The sequence below is a fragment of the Athene cunicularia genome, assembly GCF_003259725.1.
Source record: "Athene cunicularia isolate RWA chromosome 2 unlocalized genomic scaffold, athCun1 chr2_part1, whole genome shotgun sequence".
In the NCBI taxonomy this organism is placed as follows: domain Eukaryota; kingdom Metazoa; phylum Chordata; class Aves; order Strigiformes; family Strigidae; genus Athene; species Athene cunicularia.
In genome coordinates, this window is record NW_020799095.1 from 25,080,887 (window position 1) to 25,105,505 (window position 24,619).

At 38.3% G+C, this 24,619-nt stretch overlaps 1 protein-coding gene across 2 annotated transcripts in view; it reads left to right on the top strand.

The window, feature by feature from the left end:
* The window catches only part of ICA1 (islet cell autoantigen 1), a 71,748-nt gene extending 51,910 nt beyond the window's left edge, over positions 1–19,838 (top strand). For both annotated transcript variants that reach the window (XM_026842601.1, XM_026842600.1), the window contains exons 9-14: positions 1,465–1,559; positions 3,541–3,590; positions 7,384–7,425; positions 11,300–11,581; positions 17,031–17,126; positions 18,911–19,838. In XM_026842601.1, coding sequence (XP_026698402.1) covers positions 1,465–1,559; positions 3,541–3,590; positions 7,384–7,425; positions 11,300–11,581; positions 17,031–17,126; positions 18,911–19,032 — 687 coding nt within the window. In that variant the 3' untranslated portion in view covers positions 19,033–19,838. The remainder of the gene's footprint in view (positions 1–1,464; positions 1,560–3,540; positions 3,591–7,383; positions 7,426–11,299; positions 11,582–17,030; positions 17,127–18,910) is intronic.
* Positions 19,839–24,619: the final 4,781 nt, after the last annotated feature.

Sequence of the window (24,619 nt, forward strand, 5' to 3'; positions counted from 1 at the left end):
AAAGGTGCTTATGACAAATTAATCTGTGGTTCTAGGTAGAAGAATTAAGTTACTGAGAGGAAAAAAAATGCAGCTGCAGTATAGACAGGTCCGTTAGTTTGGTTTCTAAAACACTGAAGTATACATTTCCTCATACAGACAAGTACTGAGCCAAGCAGAAACTGGAATGCCCCTTCTGGGGACTCATCTGTCCTGGTTAACAGGGCAGTGCAAACAAGACCTGCAACATGCCTGGGAATGCTTTTCTTGTAACAGATGGGCTGGGGACTCTAACTTTTATTCAGTAGATGAGATGGACTTTTCTTTGGTTTACTGTTCTGATGAAGCATATTACCATTTGGTTGAAACTCCAAAAACCACTACACTTTTGTGTTTGTTCAGTTTTGTACAAAAGGTGGCTTATTATTTTTATCATCATTTTTTTGCGAGGTGGGGAGAGAAGGTGAGATGCACTACTGTGAATATCAGTGAGACATAAATAAACTTAATTACAAGTGGTTAGGACTATTCACATGAAATATGGTTTTATTTTTCAAAAACTGAATTGGACTTTGGAAGGAGGACCATGTTTTCACCTTCAAATCAAAACCATTTTATAGACCCAAATATTCACATTGCTGACATCTGTGATTATTTAATTACTATCTTCAGTTATTTAATTTTTCATACAGAAATCCTAATTAATGCATAACAGGGACAACAGTATATCACTTTTGTAATCTCAAAGAGCCAGTCTATTATGCTTTATTTGTTGGCTTGTTCACATGTTGAAATTTTGCCATGGTCAGCCATGGACATGGACATGGCTGAACATGGAGCTGCACATTGTCATCTTGTAGCATTGTCTTTCAGATTGCAAACGGGACAGTAAGGTTTTGTAATACCACACTTGGCCTCTATTTAACTAATCATCCAAGATTTTAACCCTCATTTTCAGATTTAGGATACAAGTAGTACCTTCCCACTACACTGCACTTGCCAAGGTTGTGTAAATAGTTGCATCAGGAAAAAAAAAGAGAATAAAGAAGTAAAGAAGTAGTATATGAAGAACAACCAGATGTAAAGAATGAATTTTTCTCATCTTTTTTAAAAAAAAGGCAAAAAAGGAGGAAAAAAGAGGCACGCACACACACACCCCCAATTGGCGAAGAAACAGGCTATCAGTGCCTGCTTTGCACATGGTATAGATGCTTTTACTTAGAAATATTGGAAACAGAACATGAGTTTAGAAGTAGCTAATGGTCACCTTACATAAAGTGTGTTCATGTGACTCAGTTTGAATGAGTATCTTCTAACATTTTTATTTTTCTTGTTTGCGTCAGATACAGTTTCAATACAGCTCAAGACCATTTGTGCTTAATTTATGTGGGTTCTATTGTCTGGTTTGGCCTTAAATGGCACACTTTTGCTTCCCTGATTCTATTTTGTTTTCTTCCCATTATTTATATTATGGTTATGATCTAGAGCTTACAAGATCCTGTGAATAAACTAACAGAAAAAGCAGAAAAGGAGGACCTGCAGATTGAGAGCACCAAATCAGTACAAGATCAACAGAGTCAGTAAGTCACACAGCCTGTATATTAAGATAATGAGTACTTTTGTCTATAATCTGCTTTCTGGTTGCTAAAGTCACCAAACATTTATAGATGGAAATATAGACACAGCCAGTCTGATCATACTAGCTAATAGTAAGCTTAATACAAGAATTCCTGAAATGTTGTAATGTGTACGTGAAAACTAATCAACTTTATGGTGAAATTACAAGCTTTAAAAAGGCCCATTAAACCTTTATATGTTTTTCATCTTTCCTAGCCTTTTTATTTTTCAGCTTTTGCTTCATTTTTTCTTTAGTAAAAGAAATGGTAAACAACTGCACATGGGAGAAGATATATGAGCACTGTATTTCTCCCTTCAGCAGCATCTCCTTTCACCTGGGAATAGGATATGGATTCCTGATTGCTTTGAGCAGCGATTAGTTTTTGTAATGTATACAGCACTGGTTAGTAATCCAATGAAGCAGTAGGTACTTAGTATAAAGTACATCTGAGCGAGCTGATGCTGTCGAGGTTTGAGTTACCTGTAGTTCTGAGGTGAGATAGACTTATGAATGGGCTGCTACGGGGAGAGGAGAACAGGAGAATGAGATGCGATCCCTCCCCTACGGGACCATCAGGATTCAGTTGCGAGGAGATGCGACATTGATATAATCCTGCTGCCACCTGTTGTTTTGACTATCCATGGTTAAATTAAGCACCCAGCAGAGGATCGGTTGTCAAAAAGCAGAGAACAGCTTGACTGATTAGTGGATTTTGCTCAGCTATTTATAATGGATCTTTAAAGAGTTCAGTTTTCCAGTCCTTTTACTTGTTTAGATTCAGAACCACTGACCAAAAAGAGTTTATAAATTGGTTGGATTTGCTGGTATTCAGATTCTAAAGGACTCAGCCAAGTACCATTTGACAGGTGGTTGTCTCCACAGCATTTCCTTGAATCTGCTGCATATCATGTGGCAATAACAAAGAATTTCTTAAACAGTTATTTTCCTTAATGTTGAATATAAATTTCTAGAATGAATGCATGATTTATGCAAGATATGTGCATTGACAGCTGCCAGCAAATACATCAGATGCCATGTCATGGTTGTACCTGTTTTTATTTACAGATTACCTTTTTCCTTGTCTATCATAAAAGTAGGGGGGAAAAGTAGATCACCATTTTGCTGCCTAAAACCATAAAATCACATAAGATTCTGAAAGAATTACAAAAACAAAGCTTTTAAAATTCACATGAACTTTCCATTCAGAATGAACTTTCACTATACTAGAATCTGGCCTGAATCTAATTTTCCTCTGCTCTGCTGCAAACCTATCCTCAAGAGCAGAGGAGGTGGCTCCTCCTGTCCTGTCACTAGAGGATAGTAGGAATGTGCCTGCACAGTCCTCTTCACCACCATATCAGCCTTGTGCCTGCTTCATTCCCTACTGGTGGAATGGCTTTACACAAAGTAATAGCCGGTAGTATATATTCTTCATTGAAGAGATTACCTTTTTTTTTTTTTTTTTTTTTTCTTGTCAAAAGCTTTTTCATCAACATTGTTGAACTGGTCTTTTAGAAATGTACTGACATGGGTCAAAACTTACCTGACTGTAGATTTTTAATTAGTTGATGTTAAAAAAAGAAGTCCAAAGTGGTTGGGTTTTTTGGTTGTTTTTTGCAACAATTGTACCTCCTTCATGGTAGATATGAAAGACCAAGTCTGGAAAAGCAGAATACGCTGTACTTTTCATTACAGAGACTGAGTTAGATTAAAAGGTTTGATGGTTGGTCTGCAATCTAAGTTTGGTTTTCAATAGAATTCTGCAATGAAACAATAAAAGTTAACAGACCAGCATATACAGTAAATGCAAAAGTCCATCTAAATTACTGTTTATTTGTTATTGATATGATTCTGTAATGATGTGACCAAAAAGAGAAAAATGTATTATTATTCTATAGCCTTACAATTATTTTCTCAATGTTTTTCTTACTCTTTCAAATAAGGTTGATTTCATTAGATGAGGAGAACCGTACCACGGAATCAAACTATTCAGGTATTTGATTTCATGTTATCATAACTTCATGGGTTTTTCATTTTTGTTTATTTCATATATGTTCAGTTTCACCCAGCAAATCCCTACAAATGCATAAAACTTAAGGCCAGAGAGATCTGTTAAAACTAATCTCTTACATGTTATATCCCACTGCATTTCATTCAGTTACTCTCAGATAGGTCAAATAGCTTGTCTTCCAAAGCATAATTCTTACATTGGGCATGTCTTCAAGGAAAGGATCTACAGATTAGTAGGTGTCAAGACAAGGGAAGTATGCTGCTTAGCTTGCTAGTTTGTTCCAGTGTTTAAACATGTACTCTGTTAAAAACTTGATCAATTGAGTGGAACTTCTGCCCAAAAGCTAGGCAAAGTCATATTCAGCCACTTCCAATATCTGTTGAGTCGTTATTACTCAGTGACACAGCCAGGCTCTAATTGGAGATGCACAGTGAAAGAATGGGAAGCAATAGACACAAGTGACAGGAAGGAAAATTCTGATTACATACTGGGAGAAAAAAGCGTTTACAGTGAGGGTGGTGAAGTGCTGGAAAAAGTGCCTGGAGGGGCTATGGAATCTTCATCCCTGGAGAACTGCAAGACTTGACAGGACACATCCCTGTGGAACCCGATCTAACTTTATAGCTGACTCTACTCTGAAAAGGGGCTTGGACAAGATGACCCCCAGAGTTCCTTCCAGCCTAAATAATGCCATGGCTTATAATACATCTTTTTCTACTAAACTAATGGAGAATTGTTTTAATGTATGGTATTTTATCCTTCATGAAGTTACTTAAACTGTTCTACATTAAAACAGAGACTCCTCTCAAAGTTTCATTTTGATAGGCTAACCATTTTGGTGTCTTGAAGACATCTTTTCTACTCTTTTATTTTTGACATTTTTGTTTCAATTCCACTTCACAACATCCCTTTTAAAATGTGAAATATATAACTGGACAAGACATATCTGATGTTACTCTCTCCATCATGTTTCTAGAAGGTAAAATCACATTCCTGTTTCGGTATCCAAGAACGATATCTCATTTTGCTGCAACATTGAGTTAGAAGCTCATATTTGAATTTGTTATCAAGACTCAGTTACTTTTGGTCACAGATTTCCAGGACTTATTCTTCCTTTCTGCAGCATAGAGAATCTGCAAGATGCCTTATTCCTAGAGATATAACTTACAACTTAGTGTTATTAATTTCTCCTGGCCCTGATTACAGAAACTGAGTGACGGGCCTGAATGACCACCTCTAATAGTCTGCTAGCTGTTTGCACATTTTTTTCAAAAGTGGTTTTGTGTTTACTTCCAGATGACTGCTAAAGCCATCGAATAGTAATGGATAGAATACTAAACCTTGCAGATCTAAACTAGAAACACTTCTACTTTGCAATTATTTCTCCTAACAACTGGGTTTTGACATCTGTTAGTTGTCATGTTCCTAATCCATTCAATATGTTCATTACAGGTATTATGCAGCTTTTTAGCTGGAAGGCTATGCAGTGCAAAGTCAAGTTGTTTCTAAGCAAATATATTTAAAAAAAAAAAAAAAGTTAAGTTTTTCAAAGAATTAAATTAGTTAGGGTTTTTTAGCTAGGTCTGCTTTCCATAAAAACACCTTTTATTGTAGGAGCATTTATTATGCTCATATTCTTTTGCTGAATCCCATACTGAATGGGATTCTGTTAATGTTTTGCCTGGGAATAATGGTGAGCTACCAGCCCATAGTTACCTACAATTACTTGAGTTGCCCTGTTAAATTGTTGTTGTTTGGGTGTTTTTTACAATAATGACACAGTATTAGGACTTTTCTGGTGTTTTCAGCTTTCACCCATTTCTCAGTTAATTAGAACAGATATCTCTTTGACAAGATATTTTAATATTATTGGATACAAAATCTGACTTAAATTTTCTTAGCAGATGTTTTGTAGAGTCTCAGTAACTTATGGGCTGTAAAATCTTTCACCATCATCCATAATATAAATACCTTGTTCTGTCTGTTTCTCCATCACCCCTAAAAGGAACTGAAGTATTTCGGAATACTTCTGCCTGCTCTGCTAAATTTTTCCGTCTCCATACACTAGTGGGTCTGTGCCATTGCTAAGATACTTTTTTCCTTAAAGAACTCTGTACATCTAAAGTAATACAGATGTAGTGCTACTAGTGATGGAGCTATGTTTCTTCTTAGTTTTCCTCATCAACTACTTCTGTTTCATAACTTCCAAGTTTTTATCATTTGCTCTGCATTTTTTCTTAATATACTACCGATGTTTTTAAGATTGACTCCATCATGTTTACCATTGAACTAAGGTAGGCTTTCAGCAACAGTTGTACTTTTTTCATTACAAAATTGTGGCCATCCGTATCCCACCTTCCATGAACTTCTCTTTCTGTTTGGGTTATTTTTTTATCTCTCTCTGCCAGTCAGTTTAGAGTTGTTTTTTTTCCCTTTAGCTTTGTACATTGTCCTTTTATGGAAGCATCATGTATATTTGTCCATGTGTGTTTATGCCTCTCCTATACAGAGTGTAATCAGATGTGATCATGGGTCCTTAAATGACCAGCTGATTCCAGTGCTGGTAGCACATTTCTGTTGTCCTAGCAAAGCCTTGTTAAAATAATACGATTCGAACAGCAAGCTGTTCTGTTTCATTTTGTCCCGAACACACCTTGAGGTTTCCCTTGAAAGGGTTTGGCATTCAATTTTTATTCCCCTATAGAGAATTTTATTTCTCCTTTCCAGCCTCAAGTTGAGGCTTCCAACAGATCTGTCTTCCAGTTCTGGCAGTACCGTGACCAACCCCAACATTTGCCATTATAGAGCTACAGACTTAGCTGTCTAGAAGCTAGATTTCCTCAACAATTAATGGGGAGTGAAAGGCATGTTCAGCAGGTAACTCATCCCTCCTGTTTTACTATGTATCTTAAATGGGATTAATCACCCGAGGGCGGTGTCTTTCTCGTCACTGATACACAGAATCTAAATGATTGTTTTGGCTCCATGTCTAATCTAAGAAACTTGCTGAGAATTTAAGATAGTGATAGTTGGGGCGTGGTGATGTTTTTTCACCTCTGATAGCCTGTAACCCTCAGCTATATATTTTCCCTCCTCCTGGTCTTAGCCCATTTATTTTCCTGCAGGAGATGAGGTGCTGTTACTTATATCCTGACCTGGGGTTCTTTTCACCATTCCCAGAGTAGGTGTCATGAGGAAGAACATATTGTCAAGGAAGGCGATTTAGGGAGCGATGAGGTCCTGGCACTTTTGTGCTCTCTCCTGGCCAGTGCAAGTACAAACTTCTAAAAGAAGTGTTTCTGCTTCTGGAGGACAGCAGAGACCTGTATGAATCTTGCAGTTGCCTCAGTTGGCTGCACTCAGCCTAGAGATGAGCTAGTGTGGCAGGTGGTGATTCAAAGGAAGATTCCCCCCACGTTATTATTCAGAAATTTGCCTCACTTGTTAGAAATGCTTGTATCTTGGGTGTTTCATCCTTTATAACCAGGTCCATTTCAAACATGAATATCAACAGCCTTACATGTTGATCTTCTAGTGACACTGTTTATAAGCATGGTCTTGTGCCAAGTGCAATTTGATGTGTTTATGGATCTTGATTACAGCTGGTGAGGGCAAGGATGTCATATCCACATTACAAGGAAATTGTAACCACAAGCAGAACTCAGGTGAAGAGACTTAAGAAAACCACCTTTAGATGTATACATAGATTGTCAGTGTACTGCAGATCTTCCTGTATTGCTTTTCTTTTTTCTTTTTTCTATTTTTTTGCTTTTAGGTGCCATAGATGACTTACTAGACCTGCAACCTGAAGAAAATGGTATGAAACATTTGTGCATGTTTGTTTCATCTGCTTTTCAATTACAGGCACAAAGTATAATTTTAATCTTAGATCTTAATTGTTATCATAATCTGAAAAGTTGAATTAAATTATTCAGCTCCAGTATTTAAACAGTATTAAAGGAAACTCAACTTCATATATATGCAGAGGCCCTATTCCTTATGTTATAATATGAAATAAACCTTACTGGGGATAAAAGGCATTGTAACAGGTGATTCAAGGTTGGATATACCATTTGCCCTGCTGAAATAGGTTCCGCTGTAAACCTTATTGCTCCTGTAACGTTTCACAAACTTTTCTTTTTGATTCTTTAGTTGTTGTATCACAACTTTTGTCAATAAATTACTAACCACAAGATTTATATCAGAAATGTTTCGTATCTGAAACAAATTATTTGGTCCTCTTAAAACCATATAAGAACTGGTGACTTCTTTCAGCCAGATAGTTAATTAAATCTGCTGTGCTGTTCTCATACACACATGAGAAATCAATTTTTCATTCCAGGCTCTGCTCCTATCCTTAATGTTTCTGTTAGATCCATGGCAGCTCAAGAGGATGTGCAGTTTTTTTCCAGAGGATACTGTTTTACCATGTAACATATGAAAGATCTGACTAAAAGCTTGATTTTGAGGTTTTGTATGCAATAAGAGTATTGCCTATAATTTCTCATTTGCTTTTCACTTATATATCTCAGAAGCATGAGTAAAAAAAACCTTCCAATGACAACAAAAACAACTGTGGCAACAGTCAAAAAGCAAGTAAAGAAGCAAAGACAAAAATCCCTTTGTGCAGTTTAGTCAGTCAGACTGAGAGTGTAATTTGGGGTATTTAAGGTAAGGAAGAGAGCATTTGCAAGCACCTCGATTTTGGATTTGCCACGGGCAGTCTCTTGCACTGTGGGGAAGTTAGCCATGTGGGCAATGGCCCATGAAGACAGAAACAGGGCAAGTTCCTCAGCTGTCTGTGCAGAAGCAGCCCTAATCTGTGGATAGATAAGATAGTGATGACTCCTTTTCTGTGGTTAATAAAAGAGGTCAGTGCATGTCTGACAGTGGCCTTTTTTCTTCTGGTTTTCCCCTTAGCTCAGTTCCATTCCTTTGTTGGACCTTCTTAGTGGAGATACAGATAATGCATGCAATTATTGGTCATACAAGTTTAGCTATGTTAGTTAGAAGGCGCTTTTTTTTCTTAGTCAGTTAAATCAGTACAAAAACAGTTGTGGAGCAACTACATCAGATGGGGACGGTTATGTTAATGTTACAATAGCAGCCATTTACCCTAATTTTACACACCAGCTAGCTTTAGGCTAATGAATATTGTATTATTTTAAGTGAAGCAGTATTGTTAGAGGTACACGTCCATGTGTATTTCAGAAAGAAGTCTATCTGCGTTTCTGGTCATTTATCATTGTGAATATATTTAGTTTCTCTTCCCTTTTTTTTTTTAAATACCAGCAAAATGAGGCATGTTTTCAAAGGAATATGAGTATTGCTAGAGGCTTGTTGAAACAGCTACAAAAAAAGGATCGAGTGATATTGTTTTTTCAGTGGTTTATTGGAAATTTCGAGTTTTTTTTCATGGACTTTCATAAGGTATGGGGCAGCGTGTGCAGGGAAAAAAAAAGAAGTATTTTGACTGTAAAAATGAGGAGTGAAAACAGAAATAGGAAAAGAACTGATAGAAGATTTAAGAACTAGGTGAGAAAGTTCATATCATTCTCATAATCAGACAGAGATACCGCATGAGTAATATGTTGATAAGCAAGACTGGTTTCAAGATAACCTTTATTACAAACATGAGTAGAACTTAACTGCTGCTTACTCAAGGTAGCCTGAGTATAAGCACCACCTTATCCTCCCTTGCCACGGCTGCATTGCTCCCACAGGAAGATCAGAAAGACTGCTGAGGCAAGAGATGTGTCACTCCTCTGATTTCTGGTGGTCATATACATTACAGCAAGACCTATCTGCTTTTCAGATGTAAAGCTATATGTTGTACTTTTTCCCCCAGTAAAAATGAGATCTGCAGTGGGATCCCCAGATGAAGCAGAGCTTTGCTCTGGGCTGTGCTGCTGCAAAGCTTTTGTTCCAATATAGGTCATTTGTGGTTAGGTACAGTGTTGGTGGTATGCCTTAGCAGATCTCTTACTAATGATGCTCCTTTTGCGTCTCCCCCTGCAAGCCTTCCAAGTTCATGAAGGGGCTTCCTAAAATCAGCTTTGAGATGATGATACCCTGTAGAGATCAGAGTTCTTAAGTGCCTTTGAAATAGCAGGTGTGTTTCCCCTTACAGAAGGATTTACCTCTCTGCCTCACCTGCTGAATAGCTTGGGGGAATTGTAGGTGCTTGGACAACACTAACATTCTTTGCTGTCTATCTGAAGATGGGAAAGCAACCTGGAAATTCATGAGAACAAATTGTTTTCTATGGTATTTTAGTTATAGTCTAGTGAGAACTTAAGGAGAATTGACGTGTTTGTAATGTTTCTATTTGTAATTTTTTGGCCCTGTCAGGAAGTACATAGGTATATAAAAATGTGAATTAGAAAGGAGCTGAATCTCAGAGCTGACTTCAGTCATGAATAAAATCTTTATATTATGTGTTGGTTTATTTGTTTCTTAGTATGTAGGTGTGTCTGCTGACTCATCAGCCCATTTTAAAACACAGTTTTGCACTTTTATTCTCCTCTGACTCAACTTCAGCCATTTCATTATAAATTATTACTGCTGATAAAAGGGAATTTTCCTGAGAAGGCTGTTGCATTTAAATAAAACAGCCTGCTGCAACTACCTAGCTACTATCAATCTTTTATCCCAACCCAAAAAGGTTAAAGCATCTCTACAAGTTCTTTGCAACTTGAAGAGCTCAGCTGATCTATCCAAACTTTGGAAAACTGAAGTTGCTTTTGTACCTTACCAGAAGTTTGAAACAAGCATAACTAAGATAAACTGATCTGGGTAATACAACATTATCAACATTAACCACCATTTTTGTCCTCTGCATGCTCCCAGAGTGGAGCTCTAAATGTTTCCAAGTGAAATAACATTTAGGGTTCCATGATAGTTCTTTCATTTTCCAAGTATTTTGTAACCTAGAGAAAAGAACTGCAATCCTGGTTACAAGTTTCATGTATTTTATATAACTGTTTAACATTTCTAGAATAGGTAATAACTGTTTTTGAGGAGTAATGACTCAAGTGATCTGAGAGCTTCTTCAGCTGCAGTTCTAGAAAACCTAGCAAAGAGAATCAGAAGGGAAGTGGCCCCAGTCATTTCTCAGCAGCCTAAGAGTAGGGAAAAAAGTTACTACAACATTGAGCAGCGTAGAAATACCACTCTCTGTAGAGTAACCTGTTCTCATGGGGAAATACCCCAGTAATTCAAGCATTGGTCAGAAGGTCATAATGGTCATCTTAAGCATGTTCTCACAAAATTCTAGAATAATCCCCCACTCTTGTTTATTTTCATTTTATACCACTGATTTTTTTTTTTTTTGACAGTGTTATGTAATGCTTCAAAAAGTAACATAAAAGTAGTCTTCTCCAATGTTTTAAATATTAGACTACGTAATGATTTTGGTGTGGTGTTTAATAGATTTTTAAGCATACTTGTAGTATTGTTTTTAATGAGAAATTAGTCTTAACAGCAGTGAAGTTATCTAAGATAATCAAGGAATTATTTGTTGCATAAGGTACAAGTCCAGATGTCCAAGAGAATTTGGGTCTCAAAGAGAAAACAACAAATATTCATGGAAAAATATTCTGTGTCACTTAACATGCAAAACCTGGAATGAATATTTTTATAAGGCTCCTTCTTTCTTTGTCTAAAAAATTATTTCTCTTGTTCTGAGACAGCTTCAAAGGATCAGTTTGTGAGGTCCTTGGAGTCAGAACCTGGTGATAAGGATGACATGATATTACTGAACGAGATCCTCAATGCTTCATCCCTGGACGAGGGGGAATTCAGCAAAGAGTGGACAGCTGTTTTTGGACAGGTTGCGCTTGCTGATCACACCGTGAACTCTTCAGCTGCAGATGTGGAGAACGCTTCATCATCTGTGGCACCAACACCATCAGGCTACTTGCCCTCACAGCTGTTAGACCAAAACATGAATGACTTGCAGTCATCTTTACATGGTGAGAGCTCATCTGGTTCTGTTAGCATTTTGGTTTTAGATTTTAGAGTATGGTTTTCCGCTATGTGTAGCGTGGTGACAGCTTATGTTGTGCCATTGCTGCAGAAACCCTGAAGTTAAAGCAGAGTGTGGCCTGGAGAAAAACATGTGAGTAGCATATTTGTTTTTCTAGCCCTGCTCATACACTGTTTGTGAATGAAGTACCCTAAAACCTAAAGTCAAAATTACTGTCTTGAATGTTTTCATTGAGCTTCCTGAAATACTCTGTAGGCCCTTGAGATTTTTTTTTTCCTGTAACAGAAAATCTGTTTGAGTGGGTTTTACTGTTTGAATCACAACTGCTGTCTCTGTTAAGGGGTCAAAGAACCAAAACTTATTATTGTGTTTTGTCTGGAAATACTATTTTTAAACAACTTAGTGAAAATCAATTGCATTCATTAATTTTCTATCTTTTTCAAAGCATCCCATACTGATGCATGTAGGGATATGGGTAAGGTAGAATGGGTTTTCTCGTCCTCGCAACCATACAGGTGGATTCCTTTTGTAGGCTGGTTATCTACTGATGCAACTCTTTCTCTCCCGTTTCTTCTGTGCAGTTTATTATTTTGGGTTTTCCAAGCTGCTGCTGGGGGGAGAGGAGAGGAAAGAGGGCAGCTAGGCTGGTGATACCAGCCAACAGCAACTACCTTCATCCTCCTCACAGCCTGGCTGTACTTCTCCTGGGGCTTTGCAAGCTGGAGGAGGACCTTGCCTTTCTGGGCTCTGTCCCAAGTCATTTAAATCTCATCTGGGGAAGAGTGATGTAGAAAAGACTGGAAGACTGATTCCATCCTAAAAACTGCTTCTTGGAAATCATGCAATTGATACAATCATACATTATGTAAAATAACCTGTGGCGTTTTGGCAAGAGTAAGAAAGTCAAATTTACCTTATAATTAATACAGATTCTACCACCACCCCTAAAGCAGGACATCTGGGTTGACTGACTTCAGTGCTTGGATGGAAACATTTGTAGTGATGCAGTTTTAGATGTATTTTTATGAGGTACATACATATTTGAGTGTGATTGATAGAGTGAAGAGGGACTGGAATAGTGTAGGATCTGACCTCATAAAATACGAGCTAAAAAAATCACGAGGTTTAGTCATTGCATTGTCAGTTTGTGAGCAGAAGTGGACATGGTACCAACTGAGAGAGATATCGAGGTGCTGGAGCGAGTGCAGAGGAGGGCAGTGGAGCTGGTGAAGGGCCTGGAGAACAGATCCTGAGGGGAGACCTCATCACTCTCTACAGCTCCCTGAAAGGACATTGTAGAGAGGTTGGTGCTGGTCTCTTCTCACAGGTGATTAGTGACAGAACAAGGGGGAAACGGCTTTAAACTCCAACAGGGGAGGTTTAGACTGGGCATTAGAAAAAATTTTTCCCAGAAAGAGTGGTCAGACAGTGGAATAGGCTGCCCAGGGAGGGGGTGGAGTCACATCCCTGGGTGTGTTTAAGGGTCGTTTGGATGAGATGTTGGGGGATATGGTGTAGGGGAGAACTTTGTAGAGTAAGGCTGATGGTTGGACTTGATGATCCCAAGGGTCTTTTCCAACCTGAATGATTCTGTGATTCTATTGAAAGGGGAAAAAGGAACAATGAAAATCACCTTCTTCGATACAGGGACATAAACAGATTTTAAGCTAATTACTGACAATAGTAACAGGAGTATTATGGGATTGATTTTTTTTCAGAGTTTTTACATGTTTTTAAATGTAAACATGTTCTTCAAGAATATTTTTGAGGTGTAAATAGCAGACAGGGCTGGATATCCTCTCTGAGGCTATTGTTATTGCTTTCATTTGCACAAGACATTGACATTGGCTGCACTGTTACCACTCCAAAACCAGAACTCAGGTATGTTGCATTCCAGGAGCACTAGAAATGGAAAATCCATTCTAGTCAATGTGATATCCCAAAATGTTTTTGAATAAGAAAAAATCTGTATTGGAAGAATAAAATATGTTGATGTTTTCAAATGCATTTCCAAGGTTTTGGCAGAGGATCATGATAACTGAAAAGTCAGGGCTAATCAACTCAATAATCAGCATGTTCCCAGCTGATTCTATCTGTCAAGTAAAATGCACTATTTAAACTAAATTGCATAGGCTCTTTTTTTAAGTTTTTTGTTTCTTTTTTTTTAACAGAAGGTGAAACTCTGTCCATTTTATCTCTTGTGAAGTCTCAGCTTTAATCTTAAACTGCATTTCATTTCACTTCACTGCACTTCTTTCATAATTTGACCTTATCAATAAAGTTGGGAACAGAGACTTTTTTTTTTTTTAAACAAAATACTAACTGCAGTATAAACATATCTAAACATACAAGTTGGAAATACTAGAATATATGAGTTATGGATATTTTTATTGAGGACTTGTGATACCTCTCCTACACTTTTTTTTTTTCCCCCTAATTGGTAGGATTGCTTAATAATTATTCAGTGTGAGGTGCTACACTGGAGCCTCGATGTTGCATACTTCCTGTGTGAATTTGGCCTTAAGACCATAAAGATTCTTAAAACTCACATGCTTAACTTTAAGCACATTAACTTTTCTATTAACTTCAGTGGGATTACTTACTTATTTTACGTTAAGCACACTCATAAATCTTTGGGGCTTTGTTTTCTCTCTGCCTCAGATCTTAATCTGTAAAACAGGCACAATGCTATGCAGGTTATAAACTGTTACGGTCAGGAATTCCCAGCTTGGAGTTTTCTCTGGCTGTATTTATAGGCAGGATCTAGCACAATGGGACTTTGAATTGCTATGGGACTACCAGGTGCTAGTTTAAAATATATATAAATGTGTGTGTGTGTATATATATATATATATATATATATATATGTATATTAGAAACAAAGCATGCTCTCAACAAATTTTTTAGATTCTCTTCCAGACACAGCTTAGTAGTTTGGTTGCCTTTCCACTTTTTCAGAGACAGCATTGGCTTTCTCTATCATGATGTTTATGGCCTCATTTACTAGGGCTCCTCTTTATCTTCCTTACATGTGCATATATTCTAGTTGGTAAGAAAATGTGCAGCTCTCCATTTCCATTTATAAATTTAATTGTGGTAATGTTTGTGACGATGCTAGCTGAAAAGTAAGCTGTTTAGTTTCCTTGCTGTCTCGGCAATAATCTTTTGTCTAGTCACGTAACAAAGCCATCCTGTGAACAGGCAAACCAGAACAGGCTTAGGGCCAACAATTGCTTTCAGATTGATAGGCTGCTGTTTGTTTTTGAAAGGCAAAGTTGCTCTCTGTAGCTCACTGTGAGTGGACACTAAAAACATAATGAATTAAAGTATTAATACAAATTCTGTGTCTTTCCCAATACTTTCATAGATGGGCAAGTTCGTTACAAAAGCATCATACATTTTCTGGATCATTTTTGGTTTGATGTTTTTGTTGCTGCTGTTAGGTTCTTTTTGTTTCCTAAGTGGTAATTAAGCTATGTGCATTTCCGTGAACGGAGAATCAAAGCACACCATCTATCACAAACATGCTACTTACCACACCATAGTCCAGAGACTCAAAAGGAGGGCTCCAAAGGAGTTAACTGGTCTGCGGTGTTTCAGTCTGTGGTCTGACAGTCACATCAGTGTAAACTAACATCAGTGAGGTCTCGGGAATCCAACTCCTGATCTCACTGAAAGTCACTGGGACTTCCACAGAAAGTTTCTGGGCAGCACTCCCACTCATTTCTATGAAATTAGGATTTGGCCCTATTTACTTAAGCCTCTCCATTCATCCGTTGCCATCCATTGACACATTAAAACACTTTCTCGCAATACATCTCCAAACAAACGAAAGCATTACAGTTTTCTGTAGTGCTGTGTGATGTCCTCTACCAGTCTCCTCTTTTGTAACACAAGCAGAGAAATGCCTGGAAAAGTATGTCATTCTGAAGTGTTAACGCCATGTTTTTTATTATTTGTTATTCAAATTTGATTCTTTGAAAGATTAAACTCTACAATCTCATTTTCAGGGGGCACAGTCTGGCTCATAAGCCTTTGACTAGAACAAATATATGTGTGAGCACTCTGCATCCAGATTTTGAAGAAGTTTTTGGTTTGTTTCCTTAGAGATACAGCGGATGTTTGTGGCTTTAAATTTCCTTCCTAATTTTATAGAAATGCTCTTCTTGCCTCTTTTTAATAACACAGCTTGGGCTTCAGACCTTTTATAGTCAACAAGATCTGAGAGTGATGACAGTAATTTATTAGAGAGAGGAAGGGTTTATGTAACTTAAAGTGGCTGTTACAGTAACTGTCAGGACCCTGGGTACCAATATCTGACAGGGGTCTCAAAAGAGGAGAAAGTAAGGGGAGGAAGGACAAAGAGAGTAGAAAAGGATGGGAGAGTATAAAGTTGTAGAAAAAAGAGACTGAATAAGGAAATGCTAGCTGTGCACAGATGAGTATCCTGTTCATGATGCTGCAGAGTTAGAGATAGGAGATCTCTGAGATGGATGGATAATTGATCAGGCAACACTTAAAGGAGCTATTATTGAACTTAGAAATACGACAACCAGTTCTCTAAAAGTGATACAGCATAAGATTTTAAATATCTTAAGCCAGGGACAAAAATGCTCCTTTTTTTCCTAATACGTTTCTGTGGTACACCACCCCTGGTTCATTCGGCCAGCCTAGCTCATCTGGCCTCATTAACTGTATTTATCATTGCTCTTTTGTGGTTATGGAATATGCATGTAAGAACAAAAAACTGTAAATACACAGTTTCACTTTTTCCTGTATAGTTACTCTCTCCTTGTTGAGAAGATCCTTTCAAATGAAGACCAAATGAATACTCCATTAAAACCTAGTTTTAAGTAGTACATCTTACATTTAATTCTTCAGAGTGTTTTGCAATAAATTTTTTTTTTTCCAAATTAATAATTTCAAAATTACCTTAAAAATCTAGGGTCTCTAAATATGTTGTTTTCTGCAACAGCTAATGAAATCAAAGTCTTTAGAACTGTATAATAAAGAAGGGTGAAAAAAAAAAGGTTTAGAATGCAAGGTATTTTCACCCAAATGTATGTGATCATCTTCTCCCTACAGCTATGCTTGACTTGATTATTGTACTGGCCTTTCTGTGAACAAGTATTAAATACGATTGGATAAAAGAAACAAGAAAAAAATCTTTTTTAGCCAGGTTAAAAATTTGAAAAGAGTACAGTTGCCTGAATCTGGAGATGATGAAATTGATCCACAGATTTTCTTTTCTTAAGGATGTTGCTTGTCTGCAGCATCTAATGCTTATTTCTTGTGTATGAGGAAAGATACGCATGGCCATAACCGTAATATTCTGCTCCATCCTCTGATGTGTGCATTGTGCTGACAGACAATGGGATGTCTAGAGTAAACAAAGTAATTCTACTCGCTAATGCTGCTGTATTATTGAATTTTAGGATGGGCAGCTAACAGTGTGAGCCCACCATCTATACCACAGCCAGCGCAGAAACCAAACAGCCTGAATGTGAATGCTAACAAGACGCCCCTGAAAGGTGATAAAGCCATGTATTTTTTCATTTACTTTGCTTTTCCTTTTTAGCTGTGACTCTGTCTTTCCAGTTTCCTCAGTTACTCTATCATAATAAGACCTATTTTTGTAGTAGTTACATGTCAAGAATCTTGTGCTCACTAATTACTCTGTTTCAGTGTTGATTATGTGTATGATATGTGTGTGACGGTTTGGGGTTTTTTGTAGGCTTCAGTGCTAGTAGTATGTCAAGAGTAATTTACTATATAATGAGGGAGCTGGAACTACAGTTTCTTCTACTATAATTTTGATTCATACAGAAAAGCATCTGCATGCACTTTGTCTAAGCTAAACAATGTTTTGAAGCTCTAGGGAGGACAGTGTGGCTAAAATACAGGCTACTGATAAGGCAGAAGAGCCCTAATTGCAAATTTTGTTGATAACATACATCATATCAATAATCATCTGTTTGAAACTTAATTCACTTCTTGCAATTGAGCCAAGACTGCATAGTCTTGCCATCTTCTGAGACAAAGCCCTGCTGATTTTGAGTGTGGTTTTCTGGATAAGTGAACCAGAAATATCTTGAATCCTTATTTCCAGTTTGTAGCCTGCTCTGTGAATTCATGTTCGATCAGAAACTACATCAATGATGTTAGTGCAGAAGAAAGGAACAACTTGCATTCCTACCCCTGACACCCAGGATTAAAAGACTGACAGTTTTCAGCTCATCAGAGAAAAAGACGGTTAGGGTGTTTTGGAAATGACTGTGATATCACAGCCACAGTACCTTCACCAGAAAAAGGAACAGCCTTTAGGTACTGTGAAAGCTATGTTTATGAAAGTGGCAGATAGTCCAGCCTGGCAGACACCAAGGTGCAAGTCATGTCAGGCAGAGCCTATTTTGTCCATATATTCTTTGTGTTTTCATGCTTTCATGTGACATTATCTCTCTCAGTGGAAGAGCACATCTTATTTCACTATCAATATAATACATGTTAAGCATAGGGTCACAAAAAACAAAGCAAGTGGTGATGCACCTTCTTTATAGCAGCCAACGTTTTCACCACTTTAACCTGAACATCTGCCCTGTTGGAATAAGAGAAGGTAGGAGACCTCTGTGAAACCTGTATGTCAGTATAGACACATAGATGCAATAGCCCAGCTGTTGTTGGAACAAATTCCTGGATCACATTTTTTTATATCCATCAAAAAATACACCCTAATATTAGAAGCTGTACTTGAGGCTGGCTATCAAACATACCCCTTCTCTGTCCAGCCACTACCTTCCCATTAAAACTTCATTCCAGATGAGTAATGACCTCGTCTGGTCATATACGGGGAGGGGGACAGAAGTCACATGAACGGGATTTAGGCAAAGGAATTTAGTCCTGTAAGGGAGGTTGAAAGTAAAATTTGACTTCACTGTCCTTTTACTTTTTTGCAGACATGCAGGTGCACACACAGATAAAATACCTTTCATGAACAAAGCTAGACAGAGCGAGATTGTTTCTATTTTTAATTAAATTGCTCCTGTACTTATCACAGCAGTAGCCATATAAAATACACAGGCATACAGATGTAAAGCGTTCATTCTTACTAAAGTTCCATATTCTTTTAAGGGTAGTGTTTTAAAATTACATCACTCATTCTGATTTTCTTGTCAGTGGTGCCCTTAGTATAAATTAAACAAGAGCATAGCATTTGTTTGACCTCTGTCAAACATTCGGTCAATTCTGTTTTAAAATAGCTGACAAGTCTGTACTTTTTTTTTTTTTTTTTTTCCTTTTTTTTTTTTTTTTCCCCCAGAACCTACAAAGAATCCTAAAGACTTGACTGCCTGGTTCAGTCTCTTTGCTGACCTTGACCCATTATCCAATCCTGATGCTGTTGGGAAAACTGATAAAGAACATGAATTGCTTAATGCATGAGTCATCTGCCTATGGTAACTTACATTCTTCCATTCATCAACACTATTTTGGGGTTTAAAAAAAACTAAATAAAAATTAGTATGCTGTTGTGAAACTATAAAGTTATGTGCCATGATAATAAAACTAAAGGGAATGAATCCCCTTTTATATATAGGTACAGTTATTTGCTCTTGTTTTGTATAAGAGTTCGCATTTATTTTCTACGTGGATTTACAAAAATAAGGTTAAGAATTAGGGCAGAATTCTTGCCAAATTAGATTATCTGATGAAACACTGTCTTTGCCTGAGGTGATGCAGAGCTAACACTGGAGTGAAATACAAATTGCAAACCTATTTTTTTATAATGTTTCTTGAGTAAATAAAAAAAAAAATCATCTAACTGAGGAGGCTGCATGAGTCAAATATCTATCATGTATATAATATATATATTACTGCTACGTTAAGGTGTTAACTAAATTTGTTTTGTTAGTACTCACAGTGAAAAATCTGTGCTGGGCTAATTATTGAAAAAATACATTTGGGTCTGTGCAGCCATGGAAATTGAGCCCTTTCTGATTTAACTTATTAGACAAACCACTACATAAACAGAAGTCGCACCCTGCAGGCTTCTTTTCTGAGGTTTTTCTCCATTGTACCAACAGAATTTGCACCTGTTTGCAGAAGTTTCTTGCAACTGATGCTTTACCATGCCTTCAAAACATTCATGTTTCCGTTTGGAATATTTTTCATCCAATTTATTTCTGAAGCATGTGTTATTTTGAGCTTGTTGTGACATTAACTCTTTAATAAAATGATTTTGACAAAAAAAAAGACCTTTTATTCCCACTAGAATGCTGGTGTGCTGTTGACTTGGTACATAACAAGCATCTGAAGATAAAGCATCTGATCAGTTTTTAGACCAAACCTAATGCTTCATATCATTACCTCACGCTGTTTCTGAATAGTCATCCAGTAGGACAGTAAGAACATTTGAACTTACTCGGTGTCCTTTTGCCTCCTTGCTCTCCTTTTACAGCAAGGACAATAAAAAGGATGTGGCAGCAGCCACTTAACATCATAAGTTCTGCATATTTTCTCTATGTACTGCGTAAGACCTGTTTTGCCATTTATTGTATTTGACCTCTTAATTCAGTTAATTTTCCTTTTATGTTGGTGACGTTTTTCACTACCAGTTAACTGTACACTCAGTTCATCCTTGCCTCATGGTCTATTAGATAACTAACTAGCTGTGTTAGAAACCTGAAAGTAACATAATACAGAAGTTAACCAAGTGGACCTGTTTCTTCTTGGATGCAGCAGAGCATCATTTGATGACTGCACTGGGCAGCATTAACTTGATACCTCCTAGCTGAAAAGCCATGTGCTATCAGGGGGGAGGGTTGGACTGACTGGAGTTCATCTGACTGAATCCTCAGCAAATTGTAAATACCTCTGTCCAAATCTGTAGTGTTCAAAATCCCACCTCATAGCCTGAAAGTCTCAAGGTACTTCAGTTTTTGCCAGAGAAGTTCTTCGGATGTTTAGTTTTGCCAGAGAAGTTCTTCGGATGTTTAGCAGTGTATTTTCATGTAAAATGGGAAAGGACAGTCTAGTCTTCTCTTTGCACAGTACCCAGCCCACCCAGGTCCCCAGCCTTAATCACCAGCCCGTGTTTAAGACATGGAAGCCGATGTAGACTAACTGTTTTTTAAAGATAAAACTTGATTCCATACACAGTATTTCCTGCTGTTTGGTACTGGCAGCTCCTTGCTCAATAAGCTGTCTTTTCTGAGATGTATAACTTTCTTGAGCATTAGGGAGGAGCCTGAACTCCTGATTTTGGCAGTGAATAAGGCATCTAAAAAGTGGATTAACTGGGAAATACCTAAGATTTACGCTGGGGTGCACTTACATTTATGAGTGCTAGTCTGTACTCATAACACAGGATGTTTGCCCAAAATCCTCTTCATCTCAAACTGTAATTATCTGCAATGCCAAAAATGTTAGGAGCTCAAGGGATAGACAGGCTGCTTTTCAGCCCAGCTTGGTTACCACTGAAATCATTAAACAGATTCTTGCAACTTTAAGCAAGTCTGTGGTTGCTAAACTTGCTCAGGATTATGTTTGTCTTGATAGTTGCTAAAACACTTGTGGACAATTCACTCTAGCATTTTTAGTAGCTAAAGCAGTTAGCTAGGATAAAAAGGAGGCCATAGTAACTTCAAAACCAGCTAATTAACTGTTCTTTAAGATTCAGAAAAATGTTAGTGGTTTAGGTAACAGATTGTAGGCTTTTAGGATTTTTTTTTTTTAAAAAAAAAAGATCTCCTGTCTTGATTGACACAATTAAGGGCATTGCACAAGTTCAGCTAAAGATGTTCTACATCCTCATCATGTTTTTAGATAGAGAACCAACCAGCTGAATGATCATCCCTTTTACACAGGAGAAATCACAGCTGCAGGGTTTTTTCCCCTCCCTCTCCCAACTGCACTATCAATTAGCTCATATTATGCATTAATTTCTTGTAATATGTGATTTTTTTTAAATTAACGTTAGCTTTGAATTCTTAGTCTTTTAGCCTATGCATTTTTTTCACACTTTCATATGAAAAAATTCAAACCAGAAGTATTGAAAATATTACTAATTTTGCCTAAAGCAATTGAAATACCTATGTACAATGCATTATTATCATGACCATTTATTAAAGCTGAAAACTAGAGCAAGAAAGCGAACACCCCACAAATAGGCATTTTTCAGGCAAAAATCCTAATTACAGAGTTACAAACAGTGCTTCCCTGCTACTAATGAAGTGTATGGCATGTCTTCTCGGCAGCCCGGGCTGCAGACTAACGCCAAACCCCAGTGCCATTGTGAGAAGATTTTCTGTGATGTGTGTACAGGCTCAGCAGTAGTTGGGACAACAGAGTAGTATATCATCCTGGTAAAATTACAGATTGTTCTACACACATAATGTTCATCTTGCTTTAATAATGCTTCATTCCAGTTGCATATTCTGGTTTAGTAGTGGATTGTTTTAAAATAAAAACAGCTGCAGAACCCCTATGGCAGATTAAAATGGTGGTAATTGATTAACTGTCTTTATTGGGAGGTTTATTAAAGTTGATGTAATTGATTTTGGTGAATCGAGGTTTCTACAAATCTAAGAACAGCTGCTTCAGGGGAATTGGAGTGTACGCTTTGAGAACTGAACAGCTTATAGAGAAAACTAACAAGTAACTTTTACAAGTAACTTTTCTGGCCTTCTTAAGTGATCAGAATTTATTTCCAACATAGTAGAATATGACTTACCTTGTTGTCCTCTGCTTTTTCCATATGCAACATTGCATGGGCATGACTTTGATGTACTTCAGAGCAGGACCACTTGGCCACAAGCAGCCACCTACCTTCCCCCAACACCCTTTTTTAAATGGGTGTCCTTCAAATGTTAGGGGCTGCACATGCCAGAAAAAACAGGACCACCTAGGCAACAAGGTGATAGTGAGCGTAGAAGCAGCACCAGTAGTAGCTTTGTTCCAAGTAGGAAGAGCAGCAGGCCTACAAGCCCTGACAGCTCCAGGATCTGAGCCTGGGAAGGCTCAGCAGAGCAGGAGGTTGACACGACGAGCCACCACCTAGGTATTATGCGTCATGCTGTATTTTCCTGAGGGCCTCCATCACTGCTGCCTGACACCTCCCCTCCCCTGCCACTCCAGGTGCCAGAGGACACTGGATGAGCATCACTGAGGAGTGAGTGGTGGTTATACTGTCCATGCTTGCTGCTGAGAGTATGTGGTGTGAAATAGCACCAGGGCAAAGGAAGAAGAGCTGGAAAGTCCTGTCTTCTCTCAGTGCAGTTCCAGAAGATGGTTACTCAGAGTAGCAGCAAGACACTGACATTGTAAAGGTACAGTTGCCAGTGTTGGGTCCCTCCTCACTTCTTCAAGCTCTCTTCCTCTTCTGCCCAGCATGCAGTTACTGGTTCCACCCGCATGGTCCAGCACCCATCTGCTCGCTCTCCTCCAGGCAGAGAGGCACCAAGGCAGGTAGCAACAATGAGCTGGGCAGCATAGGGATGCCCTGCCGTGCAGCAATCTGGGTGGCCTGCAGCCACTCTTGCTCACCTCATCAGTGAGGACTAGTTGCAGAAGTTAGACTTCTGCCACAGTAAGCCATGGCCAGCTAGGGAGACAGTGTATCTCTACAGTTTTTTAACACTACAGGTGTGTAAGTAATCTGAAGTTGAGCCTTCAGTGCAAGCCGGCACACCATCTCATCTCACGTTTACTGTAAATCCCCTTCTGGTTAGCCTACTTTTACAATTTCTGCTCCTTGTAAATGTCTTATTTTTAAACAAGCCACCATCTGGGAAGGCAGGAAGCAGACCAACAACTAGGCTTGCCAACAGCCAAGCAGCAGAGGGTTTGCCTCAGTTGAGAAGCAGAAATGCTGAGACTGTCTAGCACCATGTTGGCAAAGTAGGTACAAAGGAGCTGCTTCCCACTGCTGGGGCTGCCGTCCTCGCTCGGCATGTGCTCAGCATGCAGAGCCCGGCTGCAATGCTACAGAACATGTGAGCCCAATACCACACACACACACGGAGAGACTCTCCCATGACAGTAAACAAGGGTCCCACTGCAGGTTCAGCAAGTTTGGCCTTGGGTAACCATCCAGCCTCCAGCCCCAAGGCGGACTGGCTTTGCAGTCAATCAGCCCATTACCCAGGTGTTCATTAACCATGCTCTCCTAAGCATAATATTCACTTCTCCCCTTGTTGACTAATTAGAAATCAGTATAATCTTCCCCTTAAGTAACACAAGGTATTTGCCTGCACAGGAGCCCCCCTGTTAGACCGGCTGGAGTGGGTCCAGAGAAGGGCTGCAGAACTGGTCAGAGGGGTGGAGCACCTCCCCTATGAAGAAAGGATGAGAGAGTTGGGGTTGTTCAGCTTGGAGAAGGCTCCAAGGAGATTTTACTGTGGCTTTTCATATAAAGGATGCTTGTAAGAAAGACAGAGGGAGACTTTTTACCAGGGCCTGAGGACCAGGGGAAACATAGTTGAACTGAAAGAGGGTAAGGTTTAGATCAGATATAAGGAACAAATTTTTTACAATGAGAGTGGTGAGACACTGAAACAGGAAGTTTCAGATGCCGCATCATTGGAAGTGTTCAAGGTCAGGCTGGATGGGGTTTTGAACAACCTGGTTTAGTGAAAGATGGCCATCACAGGGAGTTGGACTAGAAGACATTTAAAGGTCCCTTCCAATCCAAACCATTCTGTGATGAAGTGAGGAGGCTGCCATTTGCCAGGGAACAGTGTACAACTCCCATCAACTGCATCAACTTTTAACTCTGTTCTACCATAGTGAAAGCTTGATGTGCCCAATCTTGTAATTAATCCATAGTGGAAGGGTGTGATGTTTTGGCTGCTTTCAAAAAAATAAAAAATTTAAATTGAAGAGAGAAACGTGCTGTAGCTTGGAGGTGAAGGTCTGGCTCATTCTACCTGCAAGCTATTTACACTAGTTGCTGTTGGAAACTTTATGGGGTAATGAATACTTTTTTTTTTTTTTTTTAAAAAAAAAAAAAAAAAAAAAAAAAAAAAAAAAA